The sequence below is a fragment of the Pristiophorus japonicus genome, chromosome 13, assembly GCF_044704955.1.
Source record: "Pristiophorus japonicus isolate sPriJap1 chromosome 13, sPriJap1.hap1, whole genome shotgun sequence".
NCBI classification, from domain to species: domain Eukaryota; kingdom Metazoa; phylum Chordata; class Chondrichthyes; family Pristiophoridae; genus Pristiophorus; species Pristiophorus japonicus.
In genome coordinates, this window is record NC_091989.1 from 194,306,716 (window position 1) to 194,325,524 (window position 18,809).

Sequence of the window (18,809 nt, forward strand, 5' to 3'; positions counted from 1 at the left end):
TCCCAGGGCAGGTACAGCACGGGGTTAGATACAGAGTAAAGCTCCCTCTACTCTGTCCCATCAAACACTCCCAGGGCAGGGACAGGGGGTTAGATACAGAGTAAAGCTCCCTCTATACTATCCCATCAAACAATCCCAGGGCAGGTATGGCATGGGGTTAAATACAGAGTAAAGCTCCCTCTACACTGTCCCATCAAACACTCCCAGGGCAGGTACAGCACGGGTTAGATACAGAGTAAAGCTCCCTCTACACTGTCCCATCAAACACTCCCAGGGCAGGTACAGCACGGGTTAGATAATTTCTTCTTATGCAGTTCCCTTGCTCTCTTTAGCTAAGAGACTAGATCCACTGTGCGGGCTCCCCAGCACGAGTGAAAAGGGAACACGAGATCTGGCAAGAAATCTTGGTTCAATGACACCAAGTTTATAGGAGACATATCGGAGACTTTGGGAGTGGAAGAGTTGCACGGTACAAGATGCTGGGGAAGAAAGAGTCAGAGACGGTATGATGAGACCCGTTTTCAGTGCAGAGAGGAGGGAGTGTGTGTAAAATTGGGAGCTTCGGAAGAACAAGCGAGAAGAGTTTAGTGGAAAAGTGACTATTACATCTTACATAGAATATACAGCACAGAAACAGTCCACTTGGCCCAACCAGTCCATCTGGGGTAAAGAGCACTGAGTGACAGGAAAGACATTTATCCATTTTCCACCAGTGAGGGTGTTGAACATCAGCTGTTAGCCTGCCCCCACAGTATAGTGTGATGTTCAGGGCTTTGACTCCAGAATATCCGTCAACAACGTTGGATCGACAGCTGCTCATGTGTGTTTGTTGCTGGGCTCCTACTACCTGCTTTAAACCCAGCCCAAGCTCATTTCAGGGCTCAGGCAGAAGAGAACTTCATTCTCCACAGCGCCAGCGCATGGCTGATGGAATTTAGCAGTGAAGGTTGAAGTGATACATTTTGCTCAGAAGAATCCTTGGTTTTATAAATAAAGCCAAAGAGTACAAAAGCAAGCAAGTTATGCTAAAGCTTTATACAATTCTGGATAGACCTGAACTGCAGTATTGTGTCCAATTCTTTGTAGGAAGGATGTCAAGGCCTTGAAGACAGTGCAGCACAGTTTTACTAGTTTGGTACCAGGTATGAGGGACTTCAGTTATGTGAAGCGTCTGCAGAAACATAGAACATAGATAATAAGTGCAGGAGCAGGCCATTCGGCCCTTCGAGCCTGCACCACCATTCAATATGGTCATGGCTGATCATGCAACTTCAGTACCTCATTCCTGCTTTCTCTCCATACCCTTTGATCTCTTTAGCCGTAAGGGGCACATCTAACTCCCTTTTGAATATATCTAACGAACTGGCCTCAACAACTCTCTGTGGTAGAGAATTCCACAGGTTCACAATTCTCTGAGTGAAGAAGTTTCTACTCATCTCAGTCCTAAATGGCTTACCCTTATCCTTAGACTGTGACCCCTGGTTCTGGACTTCCCCAACATTGGGAACATTCTTCCTGCATTTAATCTGTCCAATCCCATCAGAATTTTATATGTTTCTATGAGACCCCCTCTCATTCTTCTAAATTCCAGTGAATATGAGCCTAGTCGATCCAGTCTTTCTTCATATGTCAGTCGTGCTATCCCGGGAATCAGTCTAGTGAACCTTCGCTGCACTCCCACAATAGCAAGAATGTCCTACCTCAGATTAGGAGACCAAAACTGTACACAATATTCCAGGTGTGGCCTTACCAAGGCCCTGTACAACTGCAATAAGACCTCCCTGCTCTTATACTCAAATCTTCTCGCTATGAAGGCTAACATGCCATTTGCCTTCTTCACCGCCTGCTGTACCTGCATGTTAACTTTCAATGACTGATGTACCATGAAACTCAAGTCTCGTTGCACCTCCCCTTTTCCTAATCTATCACCATTCAGATAATATTCTGCCTCCCTGTTTTTGCCCCCAAAGTGGATAACCTCATATTTATCTACATTATACTGCATCTGCCATGCATTTGCCCACTCACCTAACCTGTCCAAGTCACCCTGTAGCCTCTTAGCATCCTCCTCACAGCTCACACTGCCACCCAGCTTAGTGTCATCTGCAACCTTGGAGATATTACATTCAATTCCTTCATCTAAATCATTAATGTATATTGTAAATAGCTGGGGTCCCAGCACTGAGCCCTGCGGCACACCACTAGTCACTGCCTGCCATTCTGAAAAGGACCCGTTTACCCCGACTCTCTGCTTCCTGTCTGCCAACCAGTTCTCTATCCACGTCAGTACATTACCCCCAATACCATGTGCTGTCATTTTGCACACCAATCTCTTGTGTGGGACCTTGTCAAAAGCCGTTTGAAAGTCCAAATACACCACATCCACTGGTTCTCCCTTGTCCACTCTACTAGTTACATCCTCAAAAAATTCCAGATTTGTCAAGCTGGGGTTCTTCTACTTCGAGCAGAGACTGTTAAGAAGAGATTTAATAGAGGTGTTCAAAGTCATAACCAGTTTTGATAGGAATAGATAAGGAGAAAGTCTCCTCTGGCAAGAGGCTCGGTAACCAGACGACACAGATTTAAGAGAATTGGTCAAAAAGCCAGATGGGAGATGAGGGTAATTTTTTTAGGTGAGTTATGATGATCTGAAATGCACGGCCTGAAAGGGCGCTGGAAGCAGATTTAATAGTAACTTTCAAAAGGGAATTAGATAAATACTTGGAAGGGGAAACATTGACAGGACTATGGGGAAAGAGCAGGGGAGTGGAAGTAAATGGATAGCTGTTTCAAAGAGAAGGGCAGATACTTTGGGCCAAGTGGCCCTCCATGGAGGTATGATTCTATTCTATGATCACTAACTGTTGTCCCATGAGCTCGGTCTGGCAGTTGAGGCTGTTGTCAGTGTTGGATGGCAGTGAGCAGGACCAAGGGTTATCGCTGGGCTTTCCACCATCCCTCTGCCACACGCTCACCTCGTAGTCATGCTGGTTTACCAGAGCTGGTCGCAAGTGGACATTAAGCAACTGGTCGAGAGATTTGGCCGTGCGAGGCAGGAAACGTGTGCAGTTTGAGTCGGACATGCGCCTTATTGGGAAAGGATGAAAAATCGCTCCATGCCCACACCTGGAACAGGTTAGCAATTTGTATATTCAAATGGGGGCCTACACCCCCAAAAGTGGGTGCGCCCGAATTGCCAGGCCCTTGTCTTTGGTCAGGAAGGGGAATGGGTGGTGGGGGTATCGGGGGAATACGGCAGGCAGGGATTGACCAGAATATCAGTACAGTACAATATCACAGCGTAGTCTCAGGAGAGGTTCTCTGGCAACGAAAATCAGTTCTTTATTATGCCTCACCACTCCCTTTTCTTGTATTCTGTCCGTACTCCTCACCTGAAGCCAGCAGCCAAGAGTGTAATGTAGCCAAGTTTGCTAATGATACAAAGATGGGTGGGAAAGCAAGTTGTGAGGAGGGTACAAAATATCTGCAAAGGGATATAGACAGGCTAAGTGAGTGGGCAAAAATTTGGCAGATGGAGTATAATGTGGGAAAATGTGAGGTTATCCACTTTGGTAGGAAAGATAAAAAAGCTAATTATTATTTTAATGGTAGATTACAAAGTGCTGCAGTACAGAGGGACCTGGGGGTCCTTGTACATGAAGCACAAAATGTTAGTATGCAGGTACAGCAAGTGATCAGGAAGGCAAATGTAATGTTGGTCTTTATTGCAAGGGGGATAGAGTATAAAAGCAGAGAAGTTCTGCTAAAACTGTCCAGGTGAGACCACACCTGGAGTGCTGCGTACAGTTTTGGTCTCCTTATTTAAGGAGGGATCATCATCATCATCATAGGCAGACCCTCGGAATCGAGGAAGACTTGCTTCCACTCCTGAAGTGAGTTCTTTGGTGGCTGAACAGTCCAATACGAGGTGGGACAGATAGTCGTTGAGGGAAGGGGTGGGTGGGACTGGTTTGCCGCACATTCTTTCCGCTGCCTGCGCTTGATTTCTGCATGCTCTCGGCATTGAGACTCGAGGTGCTCAGTGCCCTCCCGGATGCACTTTCTCCACTTAGGGCGGTCTTTGGCCAGGGATTCCCAGGTGTCAGTGGGGATGTTGCACTTTATCAGGGAGACTATCCTTGTCCCACCTTTGGCTTGTTTGCCGTGAAGGAGCTCCAAGTTTACTTTGGGAGTCTTGTGTCTGACATACGAACTATGTGGCCTGCCCAGCGGAGTTGATCGAGTGTGGTCAGTGCTTCAATGCTGGGGATGTTAGCCTGGACGAGGACGCTGATGTTGGTGCATCTGTCCTCCCAGGAGATTTGTAGGATCTTGCAGAGACATCGTTGGTGATATTTTTCCAGCGACTTGAGGTGTCTACTGTACATGGTCCATGTCTCTGAGCCATACAGGAGGGCGGGTATTACTACAGCCCTGTAGACCATGAGCTTGGTGGCAGTTGTCATGTATTCGACATGGTCAGTGCTTGTACTATTACAAGGTGTGCCACCAGGGGGCACCTCAGTGGGAGACTTGTAGGTTACCTGTACAGGTGTGCCTGGCCTAGTATAAAAGGCAGGTCACCAGGTGTGATCCTCACTCTTGCTTCTTTCCACAGAGGGTTGTGGGGATCTGGAACTCGTTGCCTGGAAGAGTGGTGGATGCAGAAACCCTCACCACTTTTAAGAGATGGTTGGATGGGCACTTAAAGTGCAGTAACCTGCAGGGTTACAGACCTAGAGCTGGTAATTGGGATTAGACTGGATGACCTTTTGTTGGACGGAGCAGATATAATGGTAAGTACTGCAGGGAATCGAATACGGCCAGGGTGATCTCCTGGACTAGTGTCGATCGCTTGGATGGGTCGGAGAGGAATTTTCCCAGATTTTTTCACCCTAATTTGGCCTGGGTTTTTATCTGGTTTTTGCCTCTCTCAGGAGATCACATGGCTCCGGTTGGGGTGGAGTGTAGAATGTTTCAGTATAAGGGGTGTCGCAGTTCTGTGAGGCGGACTGGTTGGGCCGGGTGCTCTTTACCTTTCCGTCATTGTTCATAGGTTTATATGTAACCTTCAGGGCTGCTGACCGAGGGCCGTGTGGCTCTTTGTCGGCCGGCGTGGACACGATGGGCCGGAATGGCCTCCTCCTGCCCTGTAAATTTCTATGTTTCTTTCTATGTTTCTATGTTCAACCAAGGGCAACCCTTCACCAATAGCTGGTCTTTTTACCTTGCTTGTTCCAGATCGGAATGCATTGGCATTTTCTTATCAGTGCTCAAACACTCTGGAAGCTTTCTTTCACAATGATACGCCCTGTTTCTTTCCACATTTTTTAAAATCAGCAGCCAAGGATTGTTTGAGCGGTGCTTTGGTCCTTTCAGTTTTGGAGCTTTTGCAGTGATTTAACTGGACTTCCGTTTTAAATGCAGAAAATCCTGCGTTATTGTGCCCATCCATCAGATTTGAACAGCAGGTTAGTAGCAGCAGAGACCATCGCATAAAATTTAAATCTATACAATGATAAACTAACTTAGACTTTGGACCAAATTTGGACAGATTGCATGATAACCTTTCTACCAATTTAAATCTTAGTTACATTGAACATCAGGCATCTGACTGTTGGATTTGTGTCCTCTCTGTGAGTAAAAACTTACTGCTTCTAAAGTAATAACTTTACTGATCCCTGGGGAATGTCTGTGAATTACTAATCCCGGGAATAATGTGGGAATTACTGATTCCAGGAATAATGTGTGGGAATTACTGATCCCGGGAATAATGTGTGGGAATTACTGATCCCGGGAATAATGTGTGTGAATTACTGATCCAGGGCCCGGTCTCGGTTCCGAGGGTTCCGGATTCTCGACGCTGCATCTGTATTGGGAAAAACTCATCGTTAGCAATGTTACCATATCTCTGTTCTTCTCAACATGATTTAATTGCGGTCTAAATTCTTTCCGAGACTCGGTCTCGCAGTCTTTCTACAATAGTATTTCTGGATAGTGGATACAGTTTTAATAGTAGCTTTCAAAAGGGAATTGGATAAATACTTGAAGGAGAACAACTAGCAGGTATATGGGGGAGCGGGGGGAGCGGGACTAACTGGGTCGCTCTTCGAAAGAGCTGGTGCAGACTCGATGGGCCGAATGGCCTCCTTCTGTGCTGTACTATTCTGTGATTCTGTGATAAGTGGGAGTTACTGATCCCTGGGGAATGTTTGGGAGTTACTGATCCCTGGGGAATGTTTGGGAGTTACTGATCCCTGGGGAATGTTTGGGAGTTACTGATCCCTGTGGAATTTGTGGGAGTTACTGATTCTCGGGGAGTAAGCTGGATGTTACTGATCCCTGGGTCACTGGTTTAAAGTTTTCTGATTATGAACATATAATCAATGACGGATGGCCCTGGGATCTCCTGGGAGAAGCGAAAAACAAGTTTAAAAAAAACCGAGGCCAGTTTAGGGGAAAAAATCTTGGAAAACTCCTCCCCGACGCATCTAGCTGAAGAAAAGTAGTCGAGAGGATCAGTCAGACCCTGACTTCCCTGCAGTACCTCCCTTCTGTAAGAGGTGATCTCAGCCCTAGCCACAAATACGGCTAGCTCTCGCTTGAAGGAATTCAGCGTCCACCACACAAGGCGGCAGCTTCGTGGGGCCCAGGATTAAAGTTTGCTGATTTAAAGATCACATGGATGAACTTCAACAATTGTACACATCCCTGTCTGGGGTAAAAATAATACTGGGAAGGTGGCTCAACTGTGGCTAACAAGGGGAATTAAGGACAGTTTTAAATCCAAGGAAAAGGCATATAAATTGGCCAGAAAAAGCATCAAAACTGAGGACTGGGAGAAATTTAGAATTCAGCAGAGGAGGACAAAGGGTTTAATTAGGAGGGGGAAAATAGAGTATGAGAGTAAGCTTGCCGGGAACATAAAAACTGACTGCAAAAGCTTCTATAGATATGTGAAGAGAAAAAGATTAGTGAAGACAAATGTAGGTCCCTTACAGTTGGAGTCAGGTGAATTTATAATGTGGAACAAAGAAATGGCAGACCAATTGAACCAATACTTCGGATCTGTCTTCACGAAGGAAGACACAAATAACCTTCCGAAGGTACTAGGGGACAGTAGGTCTAGTGAGAAGGAGGAACTGAAGGATATCCTTATTAGGCGGGAAATTGTGTTAGGGAAATTGATGGGATTGAAGGCCGATAAATCCCCGGGGCCTGATAGTCTGCATCCCAGAGTACTTAAGGAAGTCGCCCTAGAAATAGTGGATGCATTGGTGATCATTTTCCAACAGTCTATTGACTCTGGATCAGTTCCTATGGACTGGAGGGTAGCTAATGTAACACCACTTTTTAAAAAAGGAGGGAGAGAGAAAACAGGTAATTATAGACCGGTTAGCCTGACATCAGTAGTGGGGAAAATGTTGGAATCAATTATTAAAGATGAAATAGCAGCGCATTTGGAAAGCAGTGACAGGATCGGTCCAAGTCAGCATGGATTTATGAAAGGGAAATCATGCTTGACAAATCTTCTGGAATTTTTTGAGGATGTAACTAGTAGAGTGGACAAGGAAGAACCAGTGGATGTGGTGTATTTGGACTTTCAAAAGGCTTTTGACAAGGTCCCACACAAGAGATTGGTATGCAAAATTAAAGCACATGGTATTGGGGGTAATATACTGATGTGGATAGAGAACTGGTTGGCAGATAGGAAGCAGAGAGTCGGTATAAGCGGGCCCTTTTCAGAATGGCAGGCAGTGACTAGTGGAGTGCTGCAGGGCTCAGTGCTGGGACCCCAGCTCTTTACAATATACATTAATGATTTGGATGAAGGAATTGAGTGTAATATCTCCAAGTTTGCAGATGACACTAAACTGGGTGGTGGTGTGAGCTGTGAGGAGGACGCTAAGAGGCTGCAGGGTGACTTGGACAGGTTAGGTGAGTGGGCAAATGGCAGATGCAGTATAACGTGGATAAATGTGAAGTTATCCACTTTGGGGGCAGAAACACGAAGACAGAATATTATCTGAATGGCGGCAGATTAGGAAAAGGGGAGGTGCACCGAGACCTGGGTGTCATGGTTCATCAGTCATTGAAAGTTGGCATGCAGGTACAGCAGGCGGTGAAGAAGGCAAATAGTATGTTGGCCTTCATAGCGAGGGGATTTGAGTATAGGAGCAGGGAGGTCTTACTGCAGTTGTACAGGGCCTTGGTGAGGCCTCACCTGGAATATTGTGTTCAGTTTTGGTCTGCTAGTCTGAGGAAGGACGTTTTTGCTATTGAGGGAGTGCAGCGAAGGTTCACCAGACTGATTCCCGGGATGGCAGGATTGACATATGAGGAGAGACTGGATCGACTGGGCCTTTATTCACTGGAGTTTAGAAGGATGAGAGGGGATCTCATAGAAACATATAAAATTTTGATGGGACTTGACAGGTTAGATGCAGGAAGAATGTTCCCGATGTTGAGGAAGTGCAGAACCAGGGTACATAGTCTAAGGATAAGGGATAAATCATTTAGGACTGAGATGAGGAGAAACATCTTCACTCAGAGAGTGGTTAACCTATGGAATTCCCTACCGCAGAGAGTTGTTGATGCCAGCTTGTTGGATATATTCAACAGGGAGTTAGATATGGCCCTTACGGCTAAAGGGATCAAGGGGTATGGAGAGAAAGCAGGAAAGGGGAACTGAGGTGAATGATCAGCCATGATCTTATTGAATGGTGGTGCAGGCTCGAAGGACCGAATGGTCTACTCCTGCACCAATTTTCTATATTTCTATGTTTCTATGTTTCTAATGGTCTTCTGATCTTCAGCATATTGAGCAACTAGCATTGCGATTTCAGATGGCAAGCCATTGTAGGCATGGGCTGATTTGATTTGAGGAAACCCTGAGTAGCTAGTAAACAGGAAACATGTGTCACAATTGTTATTTGCCAAATTATATTGTTTCCCCACAGGATCTGTGCATCGGTCTCACTCAGTATGGATTGTTCTGGATGGAAAAGCAGATTACAGGTTGCATGTGTTCTCAGTATCATTATCAGCCTGCCTTGTCCAGTTACCCACGGGGCGAATATACTGGTTGTTCCAATTGATGGAAGCCACTGGATCAACATGAGAGTTCTAATAGAAGAACTGAGACTTCACACACACAACATTACTGTGCTTCATTCCTCAACATCTTGGTATATTAAAGAGGAGCATGATCTATATCAATCCATTGTGGTTGAACTAAAGGGCTACAAAGGAGTGATTGAAGATACTACTGCCATACAGAGTTTGATACAAAGGTCACTGGCAATCTCCAAGAATGGCCGCACACTGTGGTCGTTTATCCAGCTCGAGTTTGAGCTACTATTGCTTTGGAAAGCTGGCAATCTTTGGGTCAACCAATTCATCACTATACTTTTTGAAAACAAAGACTTGTTAAACCAACTTGCAGATGCCAACTTTGACTTAATACTCGCAGATCCAGCTTTATGTGCAGGTCCAATGCTTGCTTACCATTTAAATGTCCCATTGGTGTACAATGTGCGATGGATCATTACTGGAGAAGTTCATTTCTTCGCTGCCCCATCTCCACTTTCCTATATCCCAGTCTTCAATTCACACTTAACAGACAAAATGAGTTTTCCCCAAAGAATTCAAAACGTTATGCAAAATCTTCTTGGGTTAAGTATTTCGGAATTTCTGGTTTACCCCGTGTACAATGAACTGTGCCATCGATATCTGGGCAGAGACACAGATATCAGGACCGTTCTGTTAAGGGCGGACGTGTGGCTGATGAGAGTAGACTTTACATTTGAATTCCCGAGACCTATCATGCCGAATTTTGTGTACATTGGAGGATTCCAGTGTCAACCGCCCAAACCGCTGACTGCACAGCTCCAAGACTTTGTCGAAAGCTCGGGGAAGCATGGGATTGTTGTGATGTCACTGGGGACCTTTGTCAACTCTTTGTCACTGGATATTTCAATGAAAATTGCTGAAGCCTTGGCTCAGATACCCCAGAAAGTCATTTGGAGACACGTTGGAGACATCCCTCCCAATATAGGGAATAACACACTACTAGCAAAGTGGATCCCTCAGAATGACCTACTCGGGCACCCCAAGACTCGAGCCTTCATTTCCCATGGTGGCACCAATGGAGTGTATGAAGCCATCTATCACGGGGTGCCAGTAGTTGGCCTACCATTGTTTTATGACCAGTTTGACAACCTAGTTAGACTCGAAAGCAGAGGCGCAGCAAAAGTGGTTGATGTCGCCTCTCTGCAGTCATCAGATCTACTGCGGGCACTCAACGAGGTCATAAACAAGACGACATATCGGGAAAAGATGCAGAAACTCTCTGCTCTCCACAGGGACCAGCCAGAGTCTCCGATGGACAGAGCCGTGTTCTGGATCGAGTACACTGTACGGCACAAAGGCGCTGGACATTTACGCTCCGAATATTACAAACTTCCCTGGTACGTGTATTACTCTGTGGACGTGATGATCTTCCTGCTGTGCGTGTCACTAACGATTACGATGCTGATAGTTCTAATATTGAAGAAGTTTTGTAACATCTTACTGAAGAGAAAAGAAAAAGTTCTGTAGGATTGGTCTATTTTTGCGGGAGGGGCGGCGAGTGAGTTCTTTAAATGTAATAATAGAAGATTTGAATACTTCACAGGATGAGCCATGTTCCTCATGTTATTGGTTTCGAGCTGAGTTTAGCAGGGTTTAGCCAGGGTTTAGGAATCAAGGACATTACAGCACAGAAGAAACCCTGTGTGGAGCCTCTCTACTCCAGTCCCAACACTCTGCCTTCCTGGATCATTTTATATCCTTTTCAAACATGCATCCGATTCTTTCATACCCTGACAGACCCACTATGTGTTTCCAGTGATGCCTGCGTGCCTCAGTCCCATTCCTGCATTACCCCATGCAGTCACCAGGGGAGCGCTTGATATTTTTGTCAGACCGTTCACCGCTTAAAATTTGTAGACGACACAAACCTCACGTCAAGGGTAATGTCGGAACAAATCTGCTTTAGAAAGTTGCAGGACACTTGGGAAAGGACTGAGCCACTCCATTATTCAATGAATCAACCAACTGTTACAATTCAAAATGACAAGTACAATTATAATCCCATCATTGGGTACACAGAAACAAGACAACACAACAAAATGAAATATTACTGGTACACATTTAAAGGGAAGCACAACTTGGACGGAATGGTGATCAGCTGGGGTGCCCACTATGGTTGAATAGCTTTTGCTGTCTGAACCCAAGCATGCAGAATAGCCACTTTGGATGAGAAATTGGAGAAGCTGTGGAACAGTACCCCAGTGAGAGTCAGAGCCTTCAGCTGCTTCATCAATGACCTTGCTTCATTGTACAGTTAGAAATGGGGCTGTTTGTTGATGATTGCACTGTGTGCAGCTCCATACACAATTCCTCATCATGCGGCAAGATATGGACAGCATCCACGCTTGGGCTTATTAAGTGGCAAGTAATCTTTGCACCACACAACTGCCAGGCTATGACCATCTCCAACAAGACAGAGTCTAACCACCTCCCAGTGACATTTAATGGCCTAACCATCGTGGAATCCCTACCATCAACATCAATGGGGTCACCATTGATCAGAAATGTAACTGGATCAGCCAAATATGTGGTTACAAGAGCAGGTCAGAGACTGGCTATTCTGTGACGATTGTCTCACCTCCTGACTCCCTAAGGTTTTTCACCATCTACAAGGCACAAGTCAGGAGTGTGATGGAATACTCTCCACTTGCCTGGATGAGTGCAGCACCCGCAACACTCAAGAAGCTCGACACCATCCAGGACAAAGCAACCGGTTAATTGGCCCCCCATCCACCACCTTCAACACCCACTCCCTCCACCACCGGCGCCCCCTGGCTGCAGTGTGCACCATCTACAAGATGCACTGCAGCAACTCGCCAAGGCTTCTTCGGCAGCACCTCCCAAACCCGCGACCTCTACCACCTAGAAGGACAAGGGCAGCAGGCGCATGGGAACACCACCACCTCCACGTTCCCCTCCCAGTCACACACCATCCCGACTTGAACATATATCGGTCATTTGTTCATTGTGGCTGGGACGTGAGCTGGGATTGTGACACCGGGAGCTGGGATTGTTACAGTTGGGCAATGGCCCAGAATTCCTGGTTGTAATGAGAGTGAAACTGTCAGCATTCGACGTCATTACTGTGTAAAACTGACAGCAACCTCTGCCTTCCGCACATGCAGACTTAAAGGTGGAAATGCGGCAATTGCTGTCAGTGATGCTCTGCTCCTCTACACGATGTGCTGTTGCAGTCTTCGCAGATACAATCAACATACGATCCGTGACTTGACATGAACTTCACCTTTTCACACGCTGTTCTCACTGTAAAAACCTTGTAAAAAGTTAATCCTTGCTGAATGAGCTGTAACTGAGTCAAATCGGCATAATCAGTCATAATTATTGCTGAACAACCTCTCTGGCCCTGTAAAACTAATTTTAGGAGCATGAAGTGTCATTCCCTCCTTACAATGATAAAATTTCCACAGATTTTTAAAATAATCAAAATTTCTTTTTTAATTTGTTTGATATTTCCTTAATCCCATGTGAAACCACAATCGTTATTTCATTCCCGGTATCATTATTAAAAAGTGAATGATAATTGTGCTTTTCGCTGTCTGTGAGAATTCCTCCATCTGATTGGTTGCTCAGCCTGCTTGATGATGTCACTGTTTCTGGACGCCCGGGATCCCCTATAGATGGCGCCAGAATGAAATTGACGTCGGAATATTAGACGAAAAGGATCCCACAGCACTAGTTCGAAGAGCAGGGGAGTTAAACCCGGTGTCCCGGCTCATATTTAACCCTCAACCAACATCGCAAATACAGATAATCTGCTCATTATCACATTGCTGTTTGTGGGAGCTTGCTCTGTGCAAATTAGCTGCCCCGTTTCCTACATTATAAGAACATAAGAAATAGGAGCAGGAGTATGGCCCCTCGAGCCTGCTCCACCATTTAATACGATCATAGCTGATCTGATCATGGACTCAGCTCCACTTCCTAGCCTGCTCCCCATAACCCCTTATCCCCTTATCGGTTAAGAAATTGTCTATTTCTGTCTTAAATTTATTCAATGTCCCAGCTTCCACAGCTCTCTGAGGCAGCGAATTCCACAGATTTTCAACCCTCAGAGAAGAAATTTCTCCTCATCTCTGTTTTAAATGGGCGGCCCCTTATTTTAAGACCATGCCCTCTAGTTCTAGTCTCCCCCATCAGTGGAAACATCCTCTCTGCATCCACCTTCTCAAGCCCCCTCATAATCTTATACGTTTCGATAAGATCACCTCTCAATCTTCTGAATTCCAATGAGTAGAGGCACAACCTACTCAACCTTTCGTCATAAGTCAACCCCCTCATCCCCGGAATCAACCTAGTGAACCTTCTCTGAACTGCCTCCAAAGCAAGTATGTCACTGACTACACTCCAAATGTGCTTCATTGTCTGTAAAGTGCTTTGGAATGTCCTGAGGATGTGAAAGATGCTATAGAAATGCAAGTTCTTTATCCTCATTCCATTGCTCTGTGGATAGAATGTTTAGAAGATAATAATCAAACTTTGTGGAGTTTTTGAAAAATGTTTTAATTCGATTTAATGCACAGGATGTTTTAAATAAATATTCACATCTGACGAGATATAAAAGGGCCAGCCTCCTACTATACACATCAACAGCCACAATAATCTTCAAATCATTCAACAATTCATCACCTTTAATGTAACAGTACAATTAGTCTCCACAAATGGCACCCACACCCCCACAAATAAAATTTGGAAACATTTCACGAAGGATGAGCAAGGAATCTGCAGCCTCAGAGACAGACTCAAACAAACAACTTCCTGTTTGGCATTTTTTGTCATCTTTCAATTTTTGTGCTCATCGAGGAGAGGAATGTTAATGTCCCATCAAACACTCCCAGGGCAGGTACAGCATGGGGTTAGATACAGAGTAAAGCTCCCTCTACACTATCCCATCAAACACTCCCAGGGCAGGTACAGCACGGGTTAGATACAGAGTAAAGCTCCCTCTACACTGTCCCATCAAACACTCCCAGGGCAGGTACAGCACGGGGTTAGATACAGAGTAAAGCTCCCTCTACACTGTCCCATCAAACACTCCCAGGGCAGGTACAGCACGGGTTAGATACAGAGTAAAGCTCCCTCTATACTATCCCATCAAACACTCCCAGGGCAGGTATGGCATGGGGTTAAATACAGAGTAAAGCTCCCTCTACACTATCCCATCAAACACTCCCAGGGCAGGTACAGCACGGGTTAGATACAGAGTAAAGCTCCCTCTATACTATCCCATCAAACACTCCCAGGGCAGGTATGGCATGGGGTTAAATACAGAGTAAAGCTCCCTCTACACTGTCCCATCAAACACTCCCAGGGCAGGTACAGCACGGGGTTAGATACAGAGTAAAGCTCCCTCTACACTGTCCCATCAAACACTCCCAGGGCAGGTACAGCACGGGGTTAGATACAGAGTAAAGCTCCCTCTACACTGTCCCATCAAACACTCCCAGGGCAGGTACAGCACGGGGTTAGATACAGAGTAAAGCTCCCTCTACACTATCCCATCAAACACTCCCAGGGCAGGTATAGCACGGGTTAGATACAGAGTAAAGCTCCCTCTACACTATCCCATCAAACACTCCCAGGGCAGGTATGGCATGGGGTTAAATACAGAGTAAAGCTCCCTCTACACTGTCCCATCAAACACTCCCAGGGCAGGTACAGCACGGGTTAGATACAGAGTAAAGCTCCCTCTACACTGTCCCATCAAACACTCCCAGGGCAGGTACAGCACGGGGTTAGATACAGAGTAAAGCTCCCTCTACTCTGTCCCATCAAACACTCCCAGGGCAGGGACAGGGGGTTAGATACAGAGTAAAGCTCCCTCTATACTATCCCATCAAACACTCCCAGGGCAGGTATGGCATGGGGTTAAATACAGAGTAAAGCTCCCTCTACACTGTCCCATCAAACACTCCCAGGGCAGGTACAGCACGGGTTAGATACAGAGTAAAGCTCCCTCTACACTGTCCCATCAAACACTCCCAGGGCAGGTACAGCACGGGTTAGATAATTTCTTCTTATGCAGTTCCCTTGCTCTCTTTAGCTAAGAGACTAGATCCACTGTGCGGGCTCCCCAGCACGAGTGAAAAGGGAACACGAGATCTGGCAAGAAATCTTGGTTCAATGACACCAAGTTTATAGGAGACATATCGGAGACTTTGGGAGTGGAAGAGTTCCACGGTACAAGATGCTGGGGAAGAAAGAGTCAGAGACGGTATGATGAGACCCGTTTTCAGTGCAGAGAGGAGGGAGTGTGTGTAAAATTGGGAGCTTCGGAAGAACAAGCGAGAAGAGTTTAGTGGAAAAGTGACTATTACATCTTACATAGAATATACAGCACAGAAACAGTCCACTTGGCCCAACCAGTCCATCTGGGGTAAAGAGCACTGAGTGACAGGAAAGACATTTATCCATTTTCCACCAGTGAGGGTGTTGAACATCAGCTGTTAGCCTGCCCCCACAGTATAGTGTGATGTTCAGGGCTTTGACTCCAGAATATCCGTCAACAACGTTGGATCGACAGCTGCTCATGTGTGTTTGTTGCTGGGCTCCTACTACCTGCTTTAAACCCAGCCCAAGCTCATTTCAGGGCTCAGGCAGAAGAGAACTTCATTCTCCACAGCGCCAGCGCATGGCTGATGGAATTTAGCAGTGAAGGTTGAAGTGATACATTTTGCTCAGAAGAATCCTTGGTTTTATAAATAAAGCCAAAGAGTACAAAAGCAAGCAAGTTATGCTAAAGCTTTATACAATTCTGGATAGACCTGAACTGCAGTATTGTGTCCAATTCTTTGTAGGAAGGATGTCAAGGCCTTGAAGACAGTGCAGCACAGTTTTACTAGTTTGGTACCAGGTATGAGGGACTTCAGTTATGTGAAGCGTCTGCAGAAACATAGAACATAGATAATAAGTGCAGGAGCAGGCCATTCGGCCCTTCGAGCCTGCACCACCATTCAATATGGTCATGGCTGATCATGCAACTTCAGTACCTCATTCCTGCTTTCTCTCCATACCCTTTGATCTCTTTAGCCGTAAGGGGCACATCTAACTCCCTTTTGAATATATCTAACGAACTGGCCTCAACAACTCTCTGTGGTAGAGAATTCCACAGGTTCACAATTCTCTGAGTGAAGAAGTTTCTACTCATCTCAGTCCTAAATGGCTTACCCTTATCCTTAGACTGTGACCCCTGGTTCTGGACTTCCCCAACATTGGGAACATTCTTCCTGCATTTAATCTGTCCAATCCCATCAGAATTTTATATGTTTCTATGAGACCCCCTCTCATTCTTCTAAATTCCAGTGAATATGAGCCTAGTCGATCCAGTCTTTCTTCATATGTCAGTCGTGCTATCCCGGGAATCAGTCTAGTGAACCTTCGCTGCACTCCCACAATAGCAAGAATGTCCTACCTCAGATTAGGAGACCAAAACTGTACACAATATTCCAGGTGTGGCCTTACCAAGGCCCTGTACAACTGCAATAAGACCTCCCTGCTCTTATACTCAAATCTTCTCGCTATGAAGGCTAACATGCCATTTGCCTTCTTCACCGCCTGCTGTACCTGCATGTTAACTTTCAATGACTGATGTACCATGAAACTCAAGTCTCGTTGCACCTCCCCTTTTCCTAATCTATCACCATTCAGATAATATTCTGCCTCCCTGTTTTTGCCCCCAAAGTGGATAACCTCATATTTATCTACATTATACTGCATCTGCCATGCATTTGCCCACTCACCTAACCTGTCCAAGTCACCCTGTAGCCTCTTAGCATCCTCCTCACAGCTCACACTGCCACCCAGCTTAGTGTCATCTGCAACCTTGGAGATATTACATTCAATTCCTTCATCTAAATCATTAATGTATATTGTAAATAGCTGGGGTCCCAGCACTGAGCCCTGCGGCACACCACTAGTCACTGCCTGCCATTCTGAAAAGGACCCGTTTACCCCGACTCTCTGCTTCCTGTCTGCCAACCAGTTCTCTATCCACGTCAGTACATTACCCCCAATACCATGTGCTGTCATTTTGCACACCAATCTCTTGTGTGGGACCTTGTCAAAAGCCGTTTGAAAGTCCAAATACACCACATCCACTGGTTCTCCCTTGTCCACTCTACTAGTTACATCCTCAAAAAATTCCAGATTTGTCAAGCTGGGGTTCTTCTACTTCGAGCAGAGACTGTTAAGAAGAGATTTAATAGAGGTGTTCAAAGTCATAACCAGTTTTGATAGGAATAGATAAGGAGAAAGTCTCCTCTGGCAAGAGGCTCGGTAACCAGACGACACAGATTTAAGAGAATTGGTCAAAAAGCCAGATGGGAGATGAGGGTAATTTTTTTAGGTGAGTTATGATGATCTGAAATGCACGGCCTGAAAGGGCGCTGGAAGCAGATTTAATAGTAACTTTCAAAAGGGAATTAGATAAATACTTGGAAGGGGAAACATTGACAGGACTATGGGGAAAGAGCAGGGGAGTGGAAGTAAATGGATAGCTGTTTCAAAGAGAAGGGCAGATACTTTGGGCCAAGTGGCCCTCCATGGAGGTATGATTCTATTCTATGATCACTAACTGTTGTCCCATGAGCTCGGTCTGGCAGTTGAGGCTGTTGTCAGTGTTGGATGGCAGTGAGCAGGACCAAGGGTTATCGCTGGGCTTTCCACCATCCCTCTGCCACACGCTCACCTCGTAGTCACGCTGGTTTACCAGAGCTGGTCGCAAGTGGACATTAAGCAACTGGTCGAGAGATTTGGCCGTGCGAGGCAGGAAACGTGTGCAGTTTGAGTCGGACATGCGCCTTATTGGGAAAGGATGAAAAATCGCTCCATGCCCACACCTGGAACAGGTTAGCAATTTGTATATTCAAATGGGGGCCTACACCCCCAAAAGTGGGTGCGCCCGAATTGCCAGGCCCTTGTCTTTGGTCAGGAAGGGGAATGGGTGGTGGGGGTATCGGGGGAATACGGCAGGCAGGGATTGACCAGAATATCAGTACAGTACAATATCACAGCGTAGTCTCAGGAGAGGTTCTCTGGCAACGAAAATCAGTTGGTTTTATTTTTCTTTATTATGCCTCACCACTCCCTTTTCTTGTATTCTGTCCGTACTCCTCACCTGAAGCCAGCAGCCAAGAGTGTAATGTAGCCAAGTTTGCTAATGATACAAAGATGGGTGGGAAAGCAAGTTGTGAGGAGGGTACAAAATATCTGCAAAGGGATATAGACAGGCTAAGTGAGTGGGCAAAAATTTGGCAGATGGAGTATAATGTGGGAAAATGTGAGGTTATCCACTTTGGTAGGAAAGATAAAAAAGCTAATTATTATTTTAATGGTAGATTACAAAGTGCTGCAGTACAGAGGGACCTGGGGGTCCTTGTACATGAAGCACAAAATGTTAGTATGCAGGTACAGCAAGTGATCAGGAAGGCAAATGTAATGTTGGTCTTTATTGCAAGGGGGATAGAGTATAAAAGCAGAGAAGTTCTGCTAAAACTGTCCAGGTGAGACCACACCTGGAGTGCTGCGTACAGTTTTGGTCTCCTTATTTAAGGAGGGATCATCATCATCATCATAGGCAGACCCTCGGAATCGAGGAAGACTTGCTTCCACTCCTGAAGTGAGTTCTTTGGTGAACAGTCCAATACGAGGTGGGACAGATA

The 18,809-nt window shown here is 45.7% G+C and overlaps 1 protein-coding gene across 2 annotated transcripts; it reads left to right on the forward strand.

Annotated features, from left to right (window-relative positions):
* Nucleotides 1-5,305: 5,305 nt before the first annotated feature.
* LOC139279013 (UDP-glucuronosyltransferase 2C1-like) lies at nt 5,306-13,713 on the forward strand. Of its 2 annotated transcripts, XM_070898333.1 has the most exons (3): nt 5,307-5,471; nt 5,591-5,636; nt 8,961-13,713. In XM_070898333.1, exon 3 carries the CDS (start codon nt 8,986-8,988, stop codon nt 10,597-10,599), a length of 1,614 nt encoding a protein of 537 aa, XP_070754434.1. In that variant the 5' UTR covers nt 5,307-5,471; nt 5,591-5,636; nt 8,961-8,985; the 3' UTR covers nt 10,600-13,713. The 2 variants fall into 2 exon arrangements, with proteins under 2 accessions (XP_070754433.1, XP_070754434.1); XM_070898332.1 differs by lacking the exon at nt 5,591-5,636 and having other exon boundaries at nt 5,306-5,471.
* The last annotated feature ends 5,096 nt before the right edge of the window (nt 13,714-18,809 follow it).